Source organism: Corvus cornix, chromosome 7 (genome assembly GCF_000738735.6).
Source record: "Corvus cornix cornix isolate S_Up_H32 chromosome 7, ASM73873v5, whole genome shotgun sequence".
Lineage (NCBI taxonomy): Eukaryota > Metazoa > Chordata > Aves > Passeriformes > Corvidae > Corvus > Corvus cornix.
Genome location: NC_046337.1, coordinates 34,519,669 through 34,532,550, shown reverse-complemented (window position 1 = coordinate 34,532,550; position 12,882 = coordinate 34,519,669). Strand labels below are relative to the sequence as shown.

At 36.1% G+C, this 12,882-nt stretch overlaps 1 protein-coding gene across 5 annotated transcripts in view; it reads left to right on the top strand.

Annotated features, from left to right (window-relative positions):
• NCKAP1 (NCK associated protein 1) overlaps nt 1–11,625 on the top strand; it is a 61,545-nt gene extending 49,920 nt beyond the window's left edge. For all 5 annotated transcript variants that reach the window (XM_039555225.1, XM_039555221.1, XM_039555220.1 and 2 more), the window contains 5 exons: nt 1,353–1,446; nt 3,006–3,122; nt 6,830–6,939; nt 9,777–9,866; nt 10,457–11,625. In XM_039555225.1, coding sequence (XP_039411159.1) covers nt 1,353–1,446; nt 3,006–3,122; nt 6,830–6,939; nt 9,777–9,866; nt 10,457–10,573 — 528 coding nt within the window. In that variant the 3' untranslated portion in view covers nt 10,574–11,625. The remainder of the gene's footprint in view (nt 1–1,352; nt 1,447–3,005; nt 3,123–6,829; nt 6,940–9,776; nt 9,867–10,456) is intronic.
• The last annotated feature ends 1,257 nt before the right edge of the window (nt 11,626–12,882 follow it).

Genomic DNA, 12,882 nt, shown 5'->3' with positions numbered 1-12,882 from the left:
TTTATTTTACTATTCCCAAAACTTATGATTTGGGGTGACAGTCAAAATGGGATTTTGTTCTCCTTTTATTTGGATATTTTTAATATTAAATTCTTGAGCTGTCTATACAGGCTTTTAGAAACAGGCTTACATTTGTTCCACTGTACATGTACTGACAGGACAAGGGGGAATGGCTTTAAGATGACAGAGAGTAGTTTAAGATTAGATATTAGGAAAAAAATCGTGACTGTGAGGGTGGTGAGGCCCTGGCAAAGGCTGCACAGAGAAGCTGTGGCTGCCTCATCCCTGAAGTGTTCAAGGCCAGGTTGGATGGGGCTTGGAGCAACGTGGGATAGTGGAAGGTGTCCCTGCCCATGGCAGGGGGTGGAATGGGATGGGCTTTAAGGTTCCTTCTAACGCAAACCATTCTGGGATTCTATGATTCTTTTGAGCCTGTTGGCTGTAAAGCATGCCCTGTAATTCTTTTCATGTAGGACTGTACAAACAGCATTGTATGCTTTTCATACCAAAGCTTGCCCTCAGGTAGCCGGGCTGGAGCACACAAGGATAGTCTGCACAGTATTCACTACATGGAACTGCTCAACTGTACATGAAAATTTATGGGAAAAGTGTAATGCTTCTCGAATACTAATGTCAGTAAGACATCACTAGTGTTTCCTGTATTCATTTGTATTTGGTGTAGACCTGCTTTTGCAGAGAGTCGTCTGAACTGTGGTTTCAGAAACTTTGTTGAAATAGTAAATGGAAAGAGAAAACAACAGTGTTGAATGCTTGTTAATGGTAACAAAACAGACATCCTGGGATGGGCTGGGAAATGGAATACATTTTAAGATGTTCTTAGTTCCTCAAAGTGCTGTGGCCACTTAAACTGTAATTTTTGGGGCCTGGAGTCAATGAACTCTGAATCTGTGTAACATTTGCATCTTGTAAGATTTCTGCATTACTCTCTTTCACCAGATTGTGACTTTTGGCTCTTGGTTAAAAATGCTGTGTTTGTAGATGTTAGCTGATACTTTAGATGTGGTAGAGAAAATACGTTAGTTTCTTTTGAACATTAAAGAAAGATGTAGAAACAGCTAATTGGAAGTCAGGGTGTTGCTTTGGAGGTAATGTAGGAAAGTATATGAGTTTTGTTTGACTTGACACAACAAAATTACCATCTGGAGCCCGAAGTACAGACGCAGCTGTTCATTGGAGGTTAGAAGCAAACAAAACCTGCAGTCTCTGTCTAATGTTTGCCAAATCTCTGAAATTCCTTAGTGCCTCAAACTCATTTTAAACATGACCCCAAAAACTGTGCTTCATCATCTTTACATGGAAGTATTCAGTGTTGTCTTTCTTCTGGTCCTCAGGTGGCAATGAATGTATATGAACTATCATCAGCTGCTGGACTGCCTTGTGAGATTGATCCTGCCTTGGTCGTAGCACTGTCTTCCCAAAAATCAGGTAAGACATTCCAGTTTCAAAACATAAATGTTAAAAAAAGAATAGAAGTGTTTAAAAGTGCTGGGAGGAAACTTGTGTATCTTGACTCCTTTGTATTCCTTCAATAAACTTCATAAATGGCACAAGAGGATGAATTACTTGTGCCTGCTGTTTATTGGTGTTAGCTTGAGAATCTTTTCAAATATGTATGAATGGACATGCTGACCTAGAAAACGGTAACAGGTAGATGTTGAAGGAATTTAATGGTGACCACTGCTGTAATTTAAGAACAGTGACAATACGAGTGTCTTGTGAACAACTTGATCCGTTCTGTTGCACAGATGTGTGATGAATCTGTCACCTAAGTAAGCATTAAGAGCTAAATGCAGCTCATGAATTTCACAATATTTTGTTACCAGTGTGTCCTACAATTGTTAACTTGAAGTTTACAAGGGAAAACATAGTAAAATAAACGTTAGAGAATTAGCATATATCATGCTTCCTCTCCATTGCTTTAAGGCACTGCTGTCTAAGCTTTTCAGTTTTGTTTACTCTGGCATGTTCAAAGACATGAATGACTCCTAAGTGTTTTTTGATGGTCTTCAGCTTTTTTTCCTATCTTCCTTACTGAGCATTCCATTACTTTTTTCCCCCTCTGTGTGTCGTGGATAGTTAATGTTAGAATGAGACCATGAATATTTTAAATGCTACCTAAGTTGTTTTTTCTTGCTTCAATAGTAGTTATTTTGAGAGGGGAAAATACAGAGGGGCATTTCAATATTTGAATTTAAGTCCCAAGCACAATTTCTTTGTGCACTTAAAAAAAAGCAACCCAAAGTGCATTTGTTCTGTCTACATTATATGTATAGTATACAGAAGTATATCTTTGTAAGGTATCTGATATCTGAAATGGCATTTTAAATAGATTATTTTCATTGTGGTACTATGAAATGTTTAAGCTAGGTAAACAAGACAGAATTTCTGTATATTCTCATAATGGTTTATGATCTTGTATTTTGATTGTTAGCTTTGGATTTTGAAATATTTTGCTTTTATTCAGTTTTCATAGAGAGAAATTCTGTATGTCACCAACTGTTGCCTTTTTTGTCAACTAATCTTAGGCTAATGTGTGATGATGCTGCTATTTTTGTAGGCACAAGGTTTTACTGTGAATTGACATGAGTACACCATCACCTTCTGCTCACTTGCCAAAGGGAGAGTGCAAGAGAAGCTCTTCTTACCTTAGAGCAATAACTGGATTTATATACCAGCATGAAAGGTTTACTAGTCTGCTCATCATATTAAAGACTTAGTAACTAAATCATTAGAAGTAATAGCATGGCAGCGGCTCATTTTTATTCTCCTAGATAACAGACTGGACATTTTGCAGCCCTACTCTGTGTCTTTAGGCAAGACTGAAATTAATATTCCTCCTTTCACAATAAAGACACTGACTTTGTTGGATTTTGCTTTATATTTCAATTTGGTCAAACATTTTACATTCTAATCTACCTGCAACTAAAAGGAAATATTTCAAGATTACTTCTGTAATTAAAGAACTTTATTATTTTTGTTTTTAGAAAACATTAGTCCAGAAGAAGAATATAAAATTGCTTGCCTTCTAATGGTCTTCGTGGCTGTCTCCTTGCCAACTTTGGCTAGTAGTGTGATGTCTCAGTATAGCCCCGCCATCGAAGGTAATGTAGTCACCTCAGTATTTGCTGGGAATGCTGTCTTCACAATAGTTCTTGTAGTGTCTTGAATACATTCACCTTTAATATTTAATTACATTTTATAGTGAGCAGATTTAAAAATTAGCCTTAATTCAGGCAAGTTCTTCTGAAAGTACTGTAAAAAGCATTTACTTAACTCTTATCTGAGAGAACTTTCTATGAAAAATTAGTTTGGTACTTGCAATTTTCAGAAAAGTTCAGACACTGCAGGGGGCAGTCTTGTCCTAACGTAAGTGTTGGAGCACACGTTCTGCATTAATTAGTGTGACACTTATTATCTAATATAATATATTCTCGTAAGTATTAATATTTTAGTAATCTTTACATTGGCCTTGGGCCAGTCATACAAGGTGTCTTTATTTAATATGTTGTTCATATTGGCAAGCATAGAGTTTTGAAAACAGAATCCGGAAGGTGTAAGTGGTGAACAGAATTCTTTCCTACACAATAGTTCAACTTCCTTATTTTAAAAAAATAATCTTTGCCTCAATAAAATTCTTTGCAGGTAATCCACAGAAGTTTTCTTTCTCTTTTTAAGTTGAAAAAAGACAGTGCTGTTCCAATACATACAAAAGTCACCTTTTGGCTGTTGAAGCTATTTCCTTTGTAATGTATAACATGACTCACATAAAAGACCGTGTTTATACTGCTTCCATTCAGTGGGATGCATGTTTTCTCTAACTAGTTTTTAAAGTTGCATTATTTTTAATCTGCTCAAAATTGTAACACACAAATTAAGTGTAAACTGGCTTTTGAAAATTTTAAGTACCAGGAAAATACCAAAAATTTTGAAAGCTTTATGTATCACTCAATGTAGTATGCAAATCACGTTTTTTAGAGACCCAGGACTGTTGTTTTACATGGGATTAATCAGTCTTTTCTTCAGTTTTGAATGATTAGGGATCTGTTTACTCTAGTTTCATTTTAAAACAGATAGTGTAGACTTCTCCAGTTGTGAAAAATGTTATATAAATCTGATGTATGAGTAGAACTTGAATATTGATTTGAAAAGTTAAGAATTTTCAAGGTAAAAGCTTTTTCTCATGAATGGGGATAACAATCTGTAACTTACAGAGTTGTTTCCTGTTATTTGTGCTCTCATAGTATTTCTATTGCTCTTTGCAAGCTTTTTCCAAGTCATGATGCTTGAATAAAAATCTTGGAATATAGGCAAGAGCAGGGAATATCTAATGTGATTGGTGAGGGGCACGGGTAGAAACTTCCTTGTTTGACGACAGTCAGGTTGACTGTCTTTACTCAGTCCAAATGAACTTGTTTATGTGTATGTAAGATCACATCTCTTAAAAATTACCTAGTTACAGTTTTGTAGAAGAAATCCTCTGGAAGCACTTCCTGCTACCATTTTCTCCTTCAAAGGATCTTACCATCTGTAGAGTCTCAAAATCTGTATGGCTTGCCGGGGGGCAGTACTGAAAGTTTTACTGGTGATCATATTTTCACATTTACCCCTCTTCAGATTAATTGCTAAGAATATGTCAGGCTAGCTAGAGGTTCTCCAGCAGGTTAGAGCTCAGGTGGGTTTGCCTTCCTCAAACTTCATCTCTTCCTGAGACCCTCTTAGTCATTGTTTTTAGCAGGCTGAAACAACAGATAATTATTTTCTGCCTGTTTTATATCATGTAGCTTAAATGTTCCAGTTTATGTCGTTTCATTTACATTAAATAACTCTTCTGATGAAGTCAGGCAAAGCCTTGTTTCAAAGTGAGTCCTTAAAGTACGGTTAATAGATGACATGAAACTGTGACTGGAGAGAAGTTACATCTTGAGCTCAAATAAGCCCATATTGGGAATTGCTACTGGTTCTGTGAGACATGGCCTATGTATTACATAATTCTTTACTGAGTGGGCTCTTTTATTGAGAGAAAATCTAGCAAAAGGTATACATAAAATATGTTTGCTCCTCAAAAATAACTGAACAAACAGAATAGACCTTGTCATTCCTGCCTTCCTTGCATAATACTGCTTTTTCTTGTGTTCTGCCCTTATTGTAGAACATCTGGCTTGAAACACTTAATATAAATGGTATTTCCAGAATGTGAACTTAATAAATTCTGCTTTATGAAGTAAATTCCCTAGACAAATCCTGAATTAATCCATCAACAAGTCACAGATTTTAAGGAGTTTCAGCTTTCTAGTCTGGCAAGACATATCTCCCAAATACAGACAGTGCTTGGACAGCTGTAGCAATGTCTGCATTCCCTCTGCCTACTTCAAGATCAAGTCTGTTTCTTACACTAGTTCCAGATCAAAGTCTAACAGACCTTTACTTTTGTTTCCAGTACAGAATCTGAACTGCTAGTCAAATACCAGGCTAGAGGTCTAATTTGTCAACTAGAGGATAGAATAGAACCTGCAAGTCTGCAAGAGCCATAGTTCTTTTCTAAATACTTGAAAGCAGTTGGAAGACAGCAGTTCCTTTGCTGAATTCCCTTGTTGATGCTTTTTCTACAGCCTGAGACATAAAAATGAAGTCACTTGAATAAAACGAGCCTCTTCAGAGACAAATTCAAATTTGAATCAGAATTAAGCAGAACAGATTTTCTTGACTGATATTCATGTAAAAATAGGAGACAAAGTTGGAGTATCAAATCTGGGGGCCCTGCTGATGGAGATCCACAGGGATCTTCACTAGGACCGACTAGTCAGCATATTCACAGACCACCTGGATGGGGGGCCTGAAGAGTGAGGTGAGAAAATTTATATATCATGCGAAGTTGTTGAGGGTATTAGAGGAGTGAAGAGCTGCAGAGAGGTATGATAGTGAGTAAACTGGGAAAAAAATGACAGCTAAAATTAATTTTAAGTAACAACAGGGATATGCATGGAGAAAAAATGGATTTTTCTCATGTGGAGTGATGGGGTCCAGCTGACCTCACTATTCAAGCATGAACTTGGAGTTATGATAAATGGCTGAATGAAAAGATGAGCTCAGTTCTCAACTATGGTCAAAAAATAAGTTAAGAATCAGCGTGTTTGCATACTTGAGTACTTGTTAACTCCTTCAAAGACCTTTTCATGTGCTCACACTTGCCCAAGATACTTGCCCAAATGTATATTAATTTTGTTGTAAAGTGGTATATTTAACTTAGTTTGTCTGGAAGAAATATCAGGCTTACTGAGGAGCAGTTCTCCCTTTGAAAACTGGTGTCATTTAACCACCTTCTAGGGCTCTGAAGCCTGGGTGAATTTTGGGCAAGATGTTACATATGAAAATCAGAAATGGAACACCTTTGTTCTTGAGCAGCTCTAGATCTCTTTGAGGATTACTGTGTAAGCATGAGATGTTCATTTAGACAGAGGGAAAGAAATGGTCAATTGACTTGTGAAAATCTAGTCTTTTTGGCCTAGTCAAGTGTTAACACTCTGAAGTTTTGTAGACTATATATATCCCATTATCCAATATATCCATTATTTCTAAAAGTATCTTTCTCAGGTTGTTGTGATCATTAGGATTTGGAAGGGACATCTGTACTTCTGGTGGCTTTCCTGATAGCAAGTTCAGTGTGGAAGAGTACCTTACTCCCATTGTGTAAGATGCTAAAAGTTGTTCTTTCATTGTCACAAGTGTCTTTAATCTTTGGTGATATTTTCCAAAGAATACTGTCTTTTCCAACATGGTGCTGAGGTGATTTGAGTATGTTTTTGTTTAGGGCATTGCAACAACATTCATTGCTTGGCAAAAGCTATCAATCAGATTGCTGCGGCTTTATTTACCATCCACAAGGGAAGCATTGAAGACCGTCTTAAAGAATTTTTGGCTGTATGTATAACTTTATTGCTACTTTTTAAGATGTAGTGTTGATTCGGGATGCAATGCAATTGATTTCATAGAAATCTGCTTTTGATGCACAAGAGAGAAGCGTATTTTCTATATGCTTCTATATACAAGTCCAGACATAGATTAAACTTTGCAGTAGTTCTTTATAGACACTTTTGTGGGAGGTTGGAAAGTTAGAGGAGTAAATCGGTGCAAGTGTCATAACTTTTTTCAGTATAATCTCTAGTATTTTAGCACATACCATTTCTCATGTTGTGTGGCCTGTGACTGGAATAAAAAAAATTGCAGTGCATATAAAATCAAAATTCTGTCTAGCTGACTTTTTCCCATGATGTGGTAGATACTTTAGCTAGTTACTTTCTTTGAAAAAGTAAAATAAACTTCAGAGTGGCTTTTGTGTTGTACCTTTTGACATGCCTGCCCTTCTTAAACAGCCAGGTAGCAGCATGTTACAGGGCTAGTTGGGAAGATGAAATTTTTTATGCCTCAGAGGAGATTGATGATGAAAGCTACTTGTAATCTTTAGTGATGCTTAGAAAAAAAATCAGAAGTCTTTAGGTCATGATGATGTGTTTTAAGTACATTTTGGTGTGCTGCTTGCGTAGAAATAAAATTTTTTAAATGGCTCTTAATTAGCCAGTACTTGAAGGAAACTAAAGGCTAAAACAGCAGCATCACTTTAATTATTAAAAATTACTGTTGATTTTGAGTGAATTTTGATTTTTCTGTTTGGCATTAAAATGTGTGGAGAAAAAGCCCCTCCCTCTTTATTTTAGGTAACTTTGTGTGACTAGAAGTTCACATAAACAATTTTTCTTTTTTTTTTTTTTTTCCTTAAAAGAATCTTTCACTTGTGGAAATTCATTGCATTTTGTAAAACAGAAAAAACCCTATGGCCATTGACCTTGTCTAATGCAACTGTTGGCTGTAAAACATGAAAGAGAAATGGTTGTATCAAGTTGCATACATTTGACAAGTGAAGGAAGCCAGTATAGTTTCATATGATAAAAACACTTTTGGTATGAGGTTTGCATTCTTTCAGTGTTACAGACTGCTTTCCAACCACTGCTTTTACTGCACAGACTATGACTTGATGGTTCAGATATTTTGTTAATCTTTCTATTTTAACACTTACTGTTAGTCTGAAAGAAAAACATTTCTCTTGAGAAAAAAATTGCTGCTGAAGATGATCTGCTTTCCTGTCCAAGCTAATTAAATATGAAAGGAACTTAGGAGGTTCTTTAATGCTGATGAGTGTGTACTATGTATCTTTTGAAGTATGCATATTGATTTCATATTAAAAATTGATTCATGACAGTTTTTTCAAGAGGAGTGTTGAGTTAGATTTTTGAAGTTAGTATTTTAATTTAAAATCCTTTTCTGGTAAACATGGTTTAGGCATGTTGCCATTGCTTGATGTGAGGGCCTAAATGATGATTGTACATCTGAAAGTTGGAAGGGGTTTTTTTTCAAATTTCTGTTAGGCATGAAAACACGGTGTATCAAGACATCTACAAATTAAGCATTTTACTGTATTCTGTGATCCTGAGCTTGTAAATACCTAAGTGCATCTTAGAAGTTTCTAGGGTTGCTTATGGTGATGCCTTTTTCAACCTAGAAATGAAACAACATACTCGAGATAATATTAGTATGGGAGGTAATATAAAAGTGGATCTTTATTGGAGCCCCAGGGACAGTTATGGAAGAATGTCCACAAAAGCCCACCCACATGGGGTGAATACAGTTATTATAAGTTTAGCAAATTAGCATGATTGACAAAAAGCACCAATTAAGAGGACAAGTGATGATGCAATTCCCCTCCCCACCTTCCCCCCCCGTCAGGCCCCTTCTCCAGAGCCCCCCCCCCCCTTGGTACTAGCTGTACTTTGTTTATAAAAATGTATCTCAAAGAGTTGTTCTCAACCTTGGTAGCCAGGAAGAATCACGATAGCACAGGGGCCTTGTACCCCCTGGGGCTTGGAGCTCTGGAATATGTGTTGGCTTTCTGCCTAGGGAAAAGGCATGGAAAAGTACTGGGAAAACTAGGCACTAATACAATGGGCTAAAGAGCTCCAAATGTATGTATAAAAATACAGAGAATACATAGAAGAAAACCAGACAAAAATCAATAGGCATAATTTCCTCCCTTTTTAGAGACTAACAAGACTTTACCTTGTCTAGTCTCTACTCCATATTTAATCACACCACCGGTTTACACAACCGTCTATCATACAGATGCCAGCTGTAACTACAGCTACTATGAATATTTTTTATCCATGCATGGTTTGGTAACCATGAAGTGAGTGTGTACGGAAGGTATATTGATAAAATATTTTTAATTTGCAGTTCGGATGACATTTCTTCAATTAAAAACATAGCTTAGGAAGTAAAACTTCTTCTGTTACAAAATGGGTAAAATTTCAAGTGATAAAAATTTCAATCACTTTAAACCTTACAAAAATGCAGTAAGTTGAAATGTATATTGGGAAGGACAGAGAAGTGAGATCTTGATCCCCTGGGAGTTCTGTCACTGATTTCAGGAGACTTTATAAATTGTCAACCAATGATTACAACAAAAAGTTCTCTGTAATAAATTAATTCATTTTTTATATTAAAATAGCATATGTCATTTATTAAACACTACTAGGAATAAGCCAATATGGCACATTGAGACTAAAGCCCAGTGGTTTGTGTGCTCAGGATTACTTGCTTTCCTTTGTCATTATTAGTACAATACAGAGTCCATTGGCTTTGTGTAACAAAATAGCAGCAGCTCATCAATGCTTTATTTATTCCTTTGAAATGCTCATTTTATGTAGCTTGCATCGTCTAGTCTACTGAAGATTGGCCAGGAGACAGACAAAACTACTACAAGAAACCGAGAATCTGTTTACCTACTACTAGACATGGTGAGCATTTGTGTGTTTTATTTGTGCTACTGACTTAAGGAATAGGCTCCACACTGCATCGTTCAGCCAAGGATTTTTGGGTCTCACCTTGAGTGTTGTAGCTCACAAACCAGTGGAAATAATTTTTTATTTTGTTCTTCCTGGCATTCTAATGTCAGTATTTTTTTTCATTCCCCCAGCACGCACACATTTTTGCCATCATCTTTTTATTGCTTAGAACATTGTATCACGCTTTCAGATAATTTTCACTGTTCACTTGGTACATACAATATTGAAACGAAATGTCACATTTAAGAAGCAGTGTTCAGAGTGTGTAGGAGAAAATCCTCTCTGCTCAGAGGATTTCCTCTCAGTATTCAGTATCTTTTGGAAGATGACTATTTATATAGGAAAGCGAAATACTTGCTTTGAGAAGCAGTGTGTTTAAATGTAGGGGAGAAATACTACTATAAACTTGGTGCAATTTATTTTTGCTGTGAAATATGTGAGTGGTGGTGTGATGCAGGCCGGAAGGATCTACGTGAAATAGATTATCAGTAGCATGCAGTAGAAGATGCTCTGCAAAACCTTGTGTTTCTGGTATTTTTCAGATTGTGCAGGAGTCTCCATTCCTGACAATGGATCTCTTGGAGTCTTGTTTTCCTTACGTCTTGCTGAGAAATGCATACCATGCTGTCTACAAACAAAGTGTTACATCTTCTGCCTAAGTATCTGCTTACTGGAGATAAGACATAGCACGCATCTGTGTGGCCTCAGTTTAATCCGTAAACTGTGGAGCTATTTTACTTTATGGCCTGACAAACAGTTTTGTGAATTATAAACTTTTTCCATAAAGTTGTATTCCTAAACAGTGGTTTCTTAATATGGTTGTACTACAATATAAGCTTGGTTGATTTTAGGTTGCACATTCATCATTCATTGAAAAATTTTTTTCTCGTTCCTTTCTTTTTTTTTTTAACTTCAGAGCATCAGTTGTGTTTTAAAAATACTACTTCTGCTATATGTTTTTTGATATTGATCATGCAAAACAAAAATTGCTTGTTTATTTCCCAGAAGAAAAATGTATGTAGTGATTATTTTAGATAGAGTAGTTTTCATCTGTGTGTAAATTATTTCATATAGGGAGAGTTATAAACTTGTACCTATTCTTATTGAAAACAAATATTGGATGTGCATTTCTGTGAAGTAATTGCAGCATTTCTAGTTTTATTTTGAAGCGTTCACTGATCTACATACTATGACACTATCTAACATTAAAAATGTTGTAGGACTGCTTATCCTACAGACAGCAATCCTCTCCCAATACTCTTAAACAACTGCAAGTGGTGGTGTTTGTATAAAGCATAGTGGAAATTTTTTTAAACTAACTTCTGTGGTGCCCTGTTGGCATTAACACTACCATTGTACCCTGCTGTATAATAAACATTCTTACACATTTATCACATGTTGATAAAATGTTAGCCCTTAACCACTTTTTATATGTTTTAAATTTTTGAAATTCAAGTGTACCTCCCATAACATACAATAAACACTAGACTGTATTATCTGTAGGTGAATTATTTTTAATATAAATGTTATCCTAGTATTTTAAGGTTTAACTGTGCTGTTGTGCATTGATTTAAATCTCACAGTTCATTAAATATCAATCCTTAGAGCTTTTATGTGAAGACTTCTTTTAATCCTTCAACTTTTGGCTTTTGCAATAGTGAATCTTGTAAAAAGTTGGAAGAAGGAATTAAAAGCAATGTTAAAAGTGTCAGTTTAGTGCCATTATCCTTTAAATCTTATTTTTTCATAATAAAGCAAGAAAAGCATTTATATAGCATGTAGTGATCCCAGTTGTACCCATAGAAATAAGTGTATTGTTAAAGTATGAAACTTGAAATAATCCTAGAACAGGCGAATGTTGCTAAAACCATAACATCAGGCATGACGGAGAAAGATGTATAATAGTCCCTCTTTTATCAGTCATGCAAATTGGCCTTGCAGGATAGCATGGGCTCATTTAGCCTGAAAGCTGACCAGATGGTTGTGCCCTGTAATCCCCGATGTATAAAAGCTGTGTGTTCCTCAACAGGCTCTGGACATTGTATAGAGCCCCTGTTCTTGGTGCAACTTCTGTGCATGCTGGTAACTTTTTCTATTATGAAAGAGCTGTTGTGTGCTCAGTTACAATAGCTTCCTCTGTCCAGAGGAAAAAAGTATTGGAATAAATTGTCCTAAGGAAGTAAGACAGTACATCTATATTTTTCCTAATTGTGCAATTTATGTTATAACTGTGGGAGTGTTTTTAAATTGATAAGTTAGTACCATACTGAAGAAGTTTGTTCATAAAGTAATTAGGTTGAATGCAAGACATAAGAGTTCTACTCTGTAATATTTATTATCTAATACATTCAAATGTTCTGATTTCAGTTAAGATTTTGATTATGATGTAGCCTTTTGTGGGAAAACAATGCCTATTTTCAGGATGGATTCTTGAAAAACTCCAGTTTAAGAAATAACCTATTTTGTGTCTTTAATATTTTTAAATACAAAACAATTGTATGTGTCCATTTGCCTCAGATCCTAGATTTCCACTGTCTGTGGTGTTAGTGAACCAAACCTAGAAAATAGGTAATCACTGACAAATAGGTAATGAGTGCAGTATCTCTGCAAGAAGCTGGTTCTGACACAGTTGGATTAGATTTAGACATGAACCTTTTAGACTTGGTAGTTTCTGTGGGAGCCCTTACATGTGGTGTCTAGCACACAAATCCCTGAGGTGATACCTTTTTAACTACACTACTGCTTTTTAACTACTTCCTGCAAGAGCTTGGGCAAGCTCAGAACAAACCACAGAAGGGGAAAGTTGGAGAAGAATCATGTGGACTCATCATCCATGTGTTGATTGGGTTTGGGCAAGGCTGGAAGGGTTTCTTTGCTTTGTCTTGCTGCGTTTCTGTTGTTCCTGGTTTCAGCTGAGCTACCACAGAACTATTTAGGGTTCAGCCTGCTCATGGAAGGCAGAGCACAT